Genomic DNA, 12,211 nt, shown 5'->3' on the forward strand with positions numbered 1-12,211 from the left:
AACCATAAGATACATTTTATAATTTAATTCTCTATGAAATGAGCAACAGAAAAAACATATACTTTCATAGACAATTATGAATGGTATCTATAAATAATTGTGATAAGGTGAATAAGGAAACATGATTGCCAATATCCTATAAATTATAGTAGTTTCCTAGTTCATTAACTTGTTTATGAGTACAGATTTTTTTTTCTCTTCATGGGTCTATTCAATTCTGATCACATCTCTATGCTAATATACCACTACAGATGGATATAAGCTGTTTAACAATATAAACTTAATTCTGCTAATGTATATATTAGTAATTTCTAATAGTGAAATTAATCTGCAGCTTTTTCCATATTAAAACTGTCATACAGACTGAAGGGCTGGTACGCAGAAAGTAGATAATGGGCAATCAAGTGACCTTAATCTGCTCTGCAAGAGACACAATCAGCCCTTGCTCCTGTTAAAACAGTGTTGGACAAAATGTTATGGAAAGACATGTGGATGTAATTTATACGCTAATTAGAACCTGTGCATCTTCTCATTGCAATCTCCATCGATATTTAGTTGGTTTATTTATGATACCTAAATAAATTGTATCTTACAACACAGCATAAACTCTTAGTTTGCACGAATGGTACGTGAAGTCACACATGGAAATAACCTCCTTAACTACCCCAAGCAACACTGTACGTTCAGCTATCACAAATTAAAAATAGAACATAATAAAGCAGAAACTTAGCCGAGCATCCCCAAAGGGGAGCCAGTTACAAGAAACAGAAAAAACAGTTTGCCTTTCTTCCAGAATTAACAAGGAAGATGAAAGCAACTCAAGATTTTTAGGACACTTATTAGCAAAAGGGTGAAGTACAAATATAAAGCCTCCTATTATCTTACTAGGAAACAAAGTCTTCCTGAAAGTGGCAGGAAGGGAACTAAGTTAGACCTCTTTCCAGGATGTTGTCCACAAGCACTGTAAATGTACATCTCTTGTCATATGATGTTATACAACATTGATCTTCAAAATATACACATGGGCCTATCAATGTGCCACACAAGAAACTCAGATTCCTTTTGGTAAATGCTTATTTTTTTTCTTATTTAAGCAATGAAAGTAACATCTTACAAAATAAATCAGTAAAATGATCAGTCTTGATAATTTGCATTTAGTTCACTTTCCTTAAAACCAGCTTGAATTTTTTAATATTCCAAGAAAATGTAACATTTGCTCTGAAACATAAAAACAGAGAAAATGTTGCATCTTAACTTTGCAGTTGCTTTAACAAAAAATAATATGAACATCTGTCTCCTAAACTCAAAAATCTACTTAACCTTCATAGGGTTCAGCAGTATTAGCTGACTACGAAGCAGAGAAGCATTGCTGTGTCCTTGACATTAGGCAAAAATTGAAACCTGGTAAGAAAGATATAATACATACTTTTGACATTCGTCTAGAGCTAATACGTGTGGATGATCATCTTCAGACATTGTAATCACTGCTTCCCGGTTGAAAGCTCCTCGACGTCTTTGATCGACAGTGTGTCTTGTGATGGAGGATGTGGTTGAACTGGTCCAATAGAGAGTGTCCCAAGCCCTGTGATACGCAAGTCCCTCCACTGACCCAACATCTGCAAACATAGTTAAAGACAGAGCAAATAAAACTCCTTCTAACAAGACATTTTTCTTTTTCCTTGAAGATGATCCTGTAGAATCACAGAATTCAACTATTTCAGCCTATTGACTGTCAATTCTTTTATCGTTTCACCTGTTTATTTTTTTATTGGAATCAAAGTATTTTTACTTTACTAATAAATTTAAATAAAGAAACATAGAGTGCAAAATCACTATTAATATCCCTGTAATATATTTCTCAATTCTAACACTCATTAAATTAATATTAGTACAGTGTCCCCAGATAGTACATTAGAAGTAATAAGCATTTATTCGAGACAGTATTAATTTAGGCACAACTTCAAACATCATTTAAGCCAAGTCTTGTCCATTAATTACTTGTATTATTTAGCATTATCTTTCTATGTATTTTCTAACACAGATACACATTACATTAATAGGGATCAAAGTGTCCTGTTGTTATTAACTGTAGAAGCTTTTTTGAACCACCTGAAAAATACTGAAAAAAGACCAACTCTGAAAGTCTGAGCAGCAATACATCATTTCAATAAGCCACACTAACACATTCATTCTACATAAAAAAACCTGTGAGCTAGAAACAAAAGCAAATATTAATAAGCAGGTAAAGCATATATTTAATGTCCAGAAAAGATAAATTGTATCTGGTTCCAATATATAAAAGTGACAGGCTGTGAGAAATAGGAATAATTATTTCCTACCATTACTTTTGAATTACTACAGAAACGTTTGTTGATTACTTCACTTATTATTTTGTTAGAAAAAAAATGATTTTAGATCAGAAGGTTCATACAGCTTGTTAATGAGCTACAGAAGGAGAAAATCTAGAAATATAATAAGGATTAAATTATGCTGGTTACTACAATTTACATTTGGTTTGCTGGGAGATGTAACTTTTAGCATGCAATTCATATACACAGCACAGAAAGTCCCAAAATAAGCTTGATCACACTGGAAGTGCTAACCCTAAATCAAAACTATGAGGCAAATAAATCAAAACTGTGGAACAAACAATTACATATCAGTTCTTTTATGTTTCTCATCCTAAAGCACTTGGTTAAACTCCGACTACATTTTCATGACTTATCTGAAGCGTCAGTGACTTGCCTTAAAGAAGAAAGAATAGAAAGAAAGAATGACACTCCTTAAAGGGAGGTGAATATACATAAAAACGGCTTTCCTACTTATGAAGGAGAATTTATGAGAAGATATATTCAGCACACTTCCAAGTAACTCAAAAGAGTGACCGAGTGTAACTTTAAAAACTGTATTGAAGGCAACATGAAAATTACAAAAAAACGCTTCTGATCATTGCAGAGACAACCTTTAGATAAGAATTCTGGTTTTCTGAAATATAAGGAGGTTACAAGTATTCCTTCTTCAAATGCAATATTTAGTTGTCTTATTAATTTATTGTGAATTTTAAACATTAACAACATATTGAGATGCCACAATGGTTTTAATTTTTGCTCCAGAAATCACCTACTGAAATCAAAGATAAGCAGTTATTTCAAACATCATGACAGAGATGTGCAAACACCTATTGAAGTCGTTTAAAACTGTTTAGAATATGTCTGAATGCAGGTTTATTAGTAACTATGGTTTACGCCGTTTCTGGGTATGTCTGTCTGTACTATGAACTGAGACTCAGTTGCTTCAGTCTTGGGTCTCGCACCCCTCAGCCCCCACATCACTTTATACCAGGGGAACCTTCTGGAATGAAACAACTAATTCCTTCCAAAACATAACCCAAGTAATTCTTCTGGCAAAAATTCGCTTCTCCTTCTGAAAACCAAAATCTCTTTTGGGAGTATAAACAAGACCACACCAGGTTTTGTTCCTTTTGCCTACAGACACTCTACAATCTCTACACGTCAAACACACCTTAACTTTCTCATGCTATGCTTCAGGACATGTAAAAAATATCAAAATATCCATCTTAGGACTGACATACAGCCAGCACACAACTTTAGGTAGCATAAGCCAGAAAAACTAAACAAATAATATTGGTCACCTCTTGCAAATCTTCACTAACTGAAATTAAATGAAAGTTCAGTGTGATAAATGAGGAATACAATTCTAACTTAATCTACTAATTTCCACTAAAATGATATTCTAAATCCCAATCTACCACTACTTAAAATACTCTAAATTAAAAATCACACTCTTAGGTATAATTTGGACAACGCTCTTAGATAGATGGTTTAACCCTTAAGTTTCTCTGTGTGGAGTCAGGATTTGGTCTCAACAATCCTTGTGGGTCCCTCCCAACTTGGGATATTCTGGATTAATGACAGAAAAAAAAATGACAGAAGATGTATTGACATTTTCTGAGCAATTCTGCACTTTATTTCTAATGAACAAATCATCAGAGCATTTATTGCACTATTTTTACCTTTCACAGCTGTGAATGGCAAGTATTGCCTCATCTCTATTATGTAATCTCATGAATTTCTATGAACTTGAGCTTTGTTCCTTGTCTGAATCTGTCAGGAAATTTGAAAGCAAACTGTTTATACAACATAGCCTAAAACTCTTCTGTAGTAGACGACAGATAATGATGTTGTTCCTGCCACAGCTAAATGTGAGGAACTAGAACACAACTAGAATGATAACTGTGCTCTTCAAATATTAATACAAGATGCATAGGTTTACTTGTAATTTCTATGCTTGCAAGAACTCCATTTTTTCTGCAGGAATCAGAAAATACAGCTTCATGTACCTAAACTGGATCAACACATCACACTGCAAACTCCAAATCAAGGTCTGTAAATAGTGACAGAAGAAGGTTTAATTCAACATTACTATTTATAAATTTTCAGAAAACAGAATAATTGAAAATTATGCCATATATGGAGGCAAGCAAACTTCTAGTATATGGATCAAAAAATGCATCTTCCTCTTGTTTTAATAAAATATCAAAAATGTGCAGTTTTGAAAAACCTTGCCATATATATATATATATATATATATATATGTTCTGACTGAAGCAGAACTAAACCAAAGCATTCAACAAAGCATATTATTTGAAATAGAACAGCAGCAACAACTTTAAAAGAAAAGAAAGAAGCAAAGGTTAAAAAAAACAAATAAACAAAAAGACCCAAAAAAATGAAACCACAAGAAATCTCGATCATAATGTGAATTTCAGTGATAAACACTGTGACTGAAAAAAATAGATAAATCTGAAAATAACCCAGCAACAGAATCAGGTTGTGAAAGCTGCCTAAAATCATATACCGGATATCCGTTTACCAAAACGTTTTATCACAAATAAAACTTCAGGAACTGCTATATGTACATATGCTTTTAAAGAAGAAGAGAGGGCTCCTTAATAGATGATCACATCTTTGAGCAAATTAAGTCTGAAACTATCAGAAAAGTTCAGCTGACCAGCCTGTGGATGAGAAGGCCTTCATAAATACCACACACAGGAAAAGATCACACTAATTTTTTCTTAAATAAAACAGAAAAAAAAAAATCATTCAGAGGACTTCAATTGCCTTATATGACAAGAAAAAAACCCACTAATTAAGTATAAAACTGTCTGCTGCAAACACATGCTGTGTGAATTTGCTTTGCTCCACCAAAAGTATCCATTTTGAAGGAGTTATACCAAGCACTCTCTTTTTGCCAATAAACTTTGATCATGATCCTTACCTATGGAATTGAAAACTCTACTAATGCAGAAGAGAATAAATGAAAATTTTTAGAAACCTGCAAGTAAGGTGGTTTGAAAGTCAATGGCGTAAGACCTAGAGATGAGGTGCTAAAGCAATCCAAGATTTACGTAAATTCTTACAACAGAAAATACAACTAAGTTTGTTCTTATTAGCATGTACTAAGGAGTCACCATCCCTGCAGGCTTTTAAAAGGCGTTTAGACGAGGTTCTTAGGGACATGGTTTAGTGCTGGAGTTAGGTTATGGTTGGACTCGATGATCCTGAGGGTCTCTTCCAACTGAAATGGTTCCATGGTTCTCTTGTACGTAGTACGAGTTGGATGAAATATCATCAGTACGCTACTCAGGCAAATCTTCAGCGTAATAAGTTATTAGTGCTAATATAATATGTTTTGATTTTATATTGGTTAGTGAAGAATCCCCAAATTCCTATAAATCCTTTTCCCAATGATAAAACCGGTGGGAACTGAGGAGAGAAACAGACCTAGAAACGGTGCTGTAGCCACTTTCAGGTGGTTCCTTAAAATTCCATATTTCCACAGAAGATTCCCAAGCAACTGCATTCTAGTATTATATCACTACCAGCAGTTTGCACTGATATTAATTCATACTTATTTCAGACTTCCTTAAAGAACAGTGCCTTTTTTTTAAAAAAAAGTTAATCTATCATTAGATATTCAGTTACTATAAATGTATGTGAAAAATGTACTCCTCCTATCTGGTGCTACAGTTGGGGGATTCAGTTCCAAAATCTACTGAAAGAACGAAAATCAGCAATTTGTTTACTCTCAGCCGCATATTTTCACAGCATCATGTAATATTCTGAATTAGTAAAGCATAAAGAAACTGGAAATGAAAAGAAACACATTTGTTTCACTGACATATTGAATTAAAACACTGATGGCATTAGATGCCTACAGCACTGATTAAATTTATTCTAGCCATGAAGCAACAGTTTGTGATTTTCACATGAATAGCATACTTAAATGAAAGGAACATTAATACAATATGATATTAATATACAAATACTCACATTATTCACCTGCCACTGACATTCTGAATTAAATCAGTAATGGGGTGTATAACTGATTAAATATCTACACAAGAGAATGCAACAGCTTATGATTTACAAAGGCAATGGTAGAGTGATCACATCATTACGTTGCCAAACGCTATCTATCACTTTTACTGAGCTTAACGAAGATGGATTGCATCCCACAGCTGAGACGCAGCCTATAAATATTGTCACGCTGATCTTCATCTGACTTTCCCAGGGAACAGACAAGCAACAAATCAATAACTGAAGAATCCAGATTAAAGCTCCCTCATTAGTGCAAACAGAAAATAAAAATACTAAAGGACACAAAGCTTTAATTATCCAATAGTTGTTGCCACTGACTTTTGGTAATGTATATACTATTTCTCAGTTTCCTAAATTTTTATCTCCTACCTTCAACTTTTAAAACTCTCCAGAAAGTTTACAGTCAAAACTTTTCCAGTTGTACCAGTTCAATTACATTTTTCCTTTAATCTCATATTTTTACCAACTCCTTTTCTTTAGTGAAGTTGTAAAACAAAAACAACTGTCAACATCAAATTCTGAATACTGAAAAGCCATCATCATAATAAAATTTAATATCAGAACTTTGGAGAAGGCCTTAATGTTCAGTACTTAACATGAAACATCTGCTCAAACTTTATTTATTCTCTGAATTGGTTTTCACAATTTACCTTTCAGGATCCAGCCTGACAATTGTGATACCAGACTTGTCACAGGAGATGCTGCTGCTTTCTGGTCTCAGTTTGTTTGTTAAGATTACGGCACTAGATAACAGGTGGTCATCATTTGATCTGAGGTGAAGAGAACCCCTCACAAGCAATGGATACAACCATTCCATAGTTGTTCCCTGCCAGCTTACTGACAAAAACCACATCAACAGAGATGTAAACCTGCAATATTCTGTCCTCCGTTATCCTACATATAACTTACTCCTTGATTATGTTTAGGGACTGTCTCAGGGTCAGCAGGAAATATGTAGCAAAGGAATAATGATGCATCACATGCTTAAGGAAATATACGGAACTCAATTTAGAAATGCAATAGTATTTTGTATAACTGTAAACTATAACCCTTCCAGTATATTAATAGTTCAATATGTCATTACTAGTTAAAAAGTTACATCATAACTTCAAAATAGTTGAAGTATCCACGTAAAAGAGGCTTTAAAAACAGAAAGACTTTTAGAATGGAAAGCTAAGATATAGATATGAAGTATTTTACTTAGTTTTTTAAAAATCCATGATTGTTATGGAAGATTTTTTTTCCTAATTACAAGAGCCCACATTATCTTTTTATACCACTCAGCCTCACCACCTTCAAATCAATAAAAATTAACATTTTCATGAGAATGACTACCCTAAGACTAATAAGTCTCCTAATAAATACACATAATCACAGATCTTTCTTGTTACTGTTGAAGTAAAACCACACAGTGCAGGATATTAGAAACATTAACAGCCGAATAGCCTAATAACTTAATAATATTTGCTGGATCCCGTTGCTCCTTAGAATAAAACAAAGGAGAAATGTCAAGAGCTGTTCCTCTGTAGAGCTTTTTACTGACAATTTACCAAATACAGTTTTGCAGTTTATGCAACTAAGCCACGGCTGTTATGTAAAAGTTTCTATCAGCAAATATTTCCATCAATAAAAATCGAAAGGCAATATGGAAAGTTGAAGCAATCACAAAAAATATCAATTATTCACAAATAACCCCAAGTTTAATAGGCAGAAGCACCTTTCCGAATACCGAGGTAGGGAACGGTTAGGACATGTGGAACTGAAAGATTGGTGTATGGCAGCGTCCATCACAAATACATTTCAGAGTTTCAGACCAGGAACAGCTCAACAAAGCAGGAAATGTGCAGAAATACGTATTTCTAGAATAACAACTTCTTAAAAAAGAGTCAGTAAACTTTATCCACCTCCAGTAAGTTATTTACTGTACAGCTCATAGACCTTACCATTAATGACAGCATCAAGATACATCCAGAAACAATATATAGTCAGAATCTAGACACTATGGTTTTCACTAACAAGGCTGCAATGTTAATAACAGATTTTAGTTTTTGCCACATAAGTGTCCTAGACTTAACAGCCACCTCTCACTTTTACTCCTTTAAAAAGTGAAAATCACTGGACCTATATTCCAATATATACAATTAGGAATCCAATTCATTCATGTAATGAAAAGCAAAACTACTAAAGTATTAATTTTTAACAGACAAAAAACTTCTTTCCTGGAGAAGAAAGCTCCAAAACTAAAGAGACGTCATACAATGTACCAAATTTAATGCTCTGTAAGAGAAATGGGAACATAAATGCCTTTTTGACAGTTAAATTGGACCCATTTAGTTAGAAAGAATAGTAGCACACATTGGAACACCTTTAAAAGATTCAGATTGTAAAAAGCCTTACAATACATCACAGGATCTGACACTTTATGTTAGCAGTGAAAAGACTTTTGCCTTTATAGACACTAGTGCCTCAAGTTCAAAACAGAAGCACCATTTTTTTCACATAACACTTCCTTTTGTGCTGTGAAAGATGTTACACCGGCAAAATGTCTCAGTGCCATTGTTTACACAGCTCATTCAGCTCATCTTCATACTTTTTCCTCTTTTTCATTTGCTTTTTTTTTGCCTTTCCTTCACCTTTTCTCCTCTCTCTTTAGCTTTTTTCATTGGTCTTCTGTCTAATGTTGTACCACTACATTCAACCTACTTGAATGCTGCACTGCTTTTCTACAGATGCATTGAGGCAGGCTTTGGTTAATGAAAATATTATCTCTACCTATCTATTTAAAATAAATAAATAAATAAATAAAGGTATTCCTTGTATAAACAACTTCAGGCAACCAAAAGCAGTCTCCAGAAATGCTATGAGGGAGCTTCTCAACTTAGTCATTAAGCAACATGTCACCCACTGTCTAAATCTTAATTCTTAATCTCTGTTTTTACTGGAAGTTGGCTCACACAGACGGTTTATCAGAGAGATGGTTTAAGGTGGTCTCTTCACTATTCTCAGTTGCTAGATATTTCAGACTTTTTCAGAGCTGATGATACGCAATGTCGTGTTCACCAGGGACAGAAGACGGCAAACAGACGCTCCTCTAGTGCTCTGCTGCTAGGCAGGCAGAGTAGGACGGATGGCGAAGTAGAGAAGTTTAGCAGATGGTTTACTAATCAGGGCTTAATCGTGGATATGATAAAAGAAAAAAAAACCCACACATATGTTTATCTCATTCAATATAATGTATTTTTTGGCTTAATGGGTCAATCCGCGGTGGTAGTCATCTTATGCGTAATATGAGAGAAAAAGCTCATCATGCTGATCCTCATGATTCTTATTTAATTAAGGCTCCCATTAGTTGTTTTCTCCCCAGTTCAAAGAATCTACTTTGTGAACAATATACTGTCTTTCCCTGACTTTCTCTGGGTCAAAATGAGACCTCTAATTACATATGGAAGAAATCTCTATCCAGATCATCACATCACTAAAAATAAAGTCAACTTTCTGTTTATTGGTTGACAGAAGAAACAACAGTCAATGGAGATGTGGTATGAGAGGGGATAAGCACATGCTACCAAAAACTTTATATATCAAATAGATGCTTGCTTCTGTTGAAACATTTTCATTTTTAGTCATTTCAATCTACCTGCATGGAAGATAAATGGAAGATAAGTCTATTTAGATCTATAAAGATTTAAAGTACTTCATATATGTTTATCAGAGTGCTTTTGAAATGGCTTCCAGTTTGAACGCTACAGAAACTGGTTCAGAAGTTTGAAATAATAGAGTAGTTCTGTCTAGAAGTGATTAACGACAAAGAAAATAAGAGTAAAACTCTTCACTGGGCTCTCTTTGAGAGGAGAATAGACCTTATTGCTCCAAATGAAACTGATAACATGCAGCAATTTTGAACAAGTCAGATTTCCAAATAGCCTCTAACATAACTCTGTGTCTTTAACTGCTACTGATTTCTGTTCTTCCTGTCTGCAAACTGCTCCATTACCTCAGTTTAACTTAGATTTTCAGTAACAAATCGTCCCAGAGAGACGGGCAACAGCTCGAAGGTCTGCTTCTGATATGGCTGAACAGAAACCTTTTTTAAATTTTATTCAGAGATGTCCACCCCAATATATGGATTTAAACTCAGTGTCACTTTCGGGTAAATTTGTTAGCTTTTCTACCTCCTTTTGTACTTAATGCCTTCTTTCAATTTTCTACAAAGTTTACAGTCCATTGGTGGCTAAAATTGAATGAAAAACAACTTTCGAACTTGGACCTTGTCTGACTACCAGCTGAGTTCGGATTTGATTTGCTGAGGCATTGGTTTTCACAATCAAAAGCTTCAGCAAGTGCACATGAAATGAAAAAATACTCCTTTTTTGCAGAATGAGTCCTGCACGATTCCTCAAACTGGAAGAACTATGGAAGTATACATTGGCATAGATTTTCCAAATGCAATTTGTGGTGTTGTGTGGATTTAAACCGTACATGATGCCACTGGAATGAAAGCATGAGTGATGCTGAATCGTTAGATAATTCATCACCCAAAAGAGTAATTGTAGGAAATCACAGTCAAATTTTTTAAAACTGGCAATCAAGACACATTCAACCTATAAAGTTAGTTATAAAAATAAGAAATAAAAAGTCCCTACTGGCTGACCAAAGGAAATAATGCTCATTTTGTCAGCAGAGCTCAGAGATAGGAAAGAATCCGCTCCAAAAACCTATGCTGCACAAAAAAATCAACGTGTTAGGGTATGGCATACTATGCACGTGCTACACCGTTGTTTCTTCCTGCTGAAGACAGAACCCTATGAGGTGCTGGGTTCTCGGTGAGTTTTGAATCTGATTTTAGTGAACTGGAACAAGTTAGATAAAGTTGTTTATATGCCGTAAATCTACTTTCCCCAAGCCGAAAATGCGTTAGCTAATGGGTTGTTTATGAGTTGCAAATCTGTTCAGCGAGGTGAAAATTTGTCAGATAATGGGTTGTTTATGAATTCTAAATCAATATTCAGTGAGTCGGAACTATGTTAGATAATAGCTTGCGTAAGGGTTGTAAATCTGTTTTCAGTGAACTGGAAACATGTTAGATAATGGGTTGTTTCTGGGTAGTAAATCTGTTCTAGTGAGCTAAAAACATATTAGATAATGGGTTGCTCGTGAGTAGTAAATCTGTTTTTAGTGAGCTGGAAACCTGTTTAATAAAGGGCTCTTTATATATCTTAACTCCAGTTTTAGTGTACAGAAAAGTTCACGAATGTGTTAAATTTGAGTGGCGTATCTGATTTCAGGGAGGTAGAAAACCATCACCTAATGGATTCTTTATGAGCAGATCTACATTCAGTGAACTAAAAATCTGGGACAACAGTATCTTGTATACAATGTACTTTATTTTCTGTATTTAAGTCAAATACTGAGTAAAGGTTTGCATGATTTGTAGACTTCAACTTAACGAGGTAGAAAGGGGTTGTTAGCACCGCACTAGATATTTCCAATGTGGTTCTGAATCTCTTACTAGTAAAGTAAAATTTGCTAGAGATGTGTACTAATATGTTTGGAGCAAAAAGACAGCAAAATGAATGTCAAATATGTTATTTTTTAATCCTGCACTGAAATATCATTACTAACATCTCTCAGCTGGATTCGATTTAGTAAGTTCTAAGCATTCACATTCAGATAACAGGGAAATTGGTAAATTTTAGATTTTTATGTCTTCCCATGAAGGGAACCACTGGTATCAAGTGGTCTTAACCACTGCTTTTTTCTACATAGGTATCACTGTTGGTCAAATGCTTCCACTATATAAAGCAGCCTCA

The 12,211-nt window shown here is 34.4% G+C and overlaps 1 protein-coding gene across 1 annotated transcript in view; it reads right to left on the reverse strand.

Annotated features, from left to right (window-relative positions):
• Positions 1–12,211, reverse strand: part of LRP1B (LDL receptor related protein 1B) — a 683,918-nt gene that overhangs the window by 149,459 nt on the left and 522,248 nt on the right. Inside the window, exon 42 of the mRNA XM_082055474.1 lies at positions 1,427–1,616. Within this exon, the coding sequence (XP_081911600.1) occupies positions 1,427–1,616 (190 nt within the window). The remainder of the gene's footprint in view (positions 1–1,426; positions 1,617–12,211) is intronic.

This window comes from Streptopelia decaocto, assembly GCF_964273445.1.
Source record: "Streptopelia decaocto genome assembly, chromosome: 6".
Lineage (NCBI taxonomy): Eukaryota > Metazoa > Chordata > Aves > Columbiformes > Columbidae > Streptopelia > Streptopelia decaocto.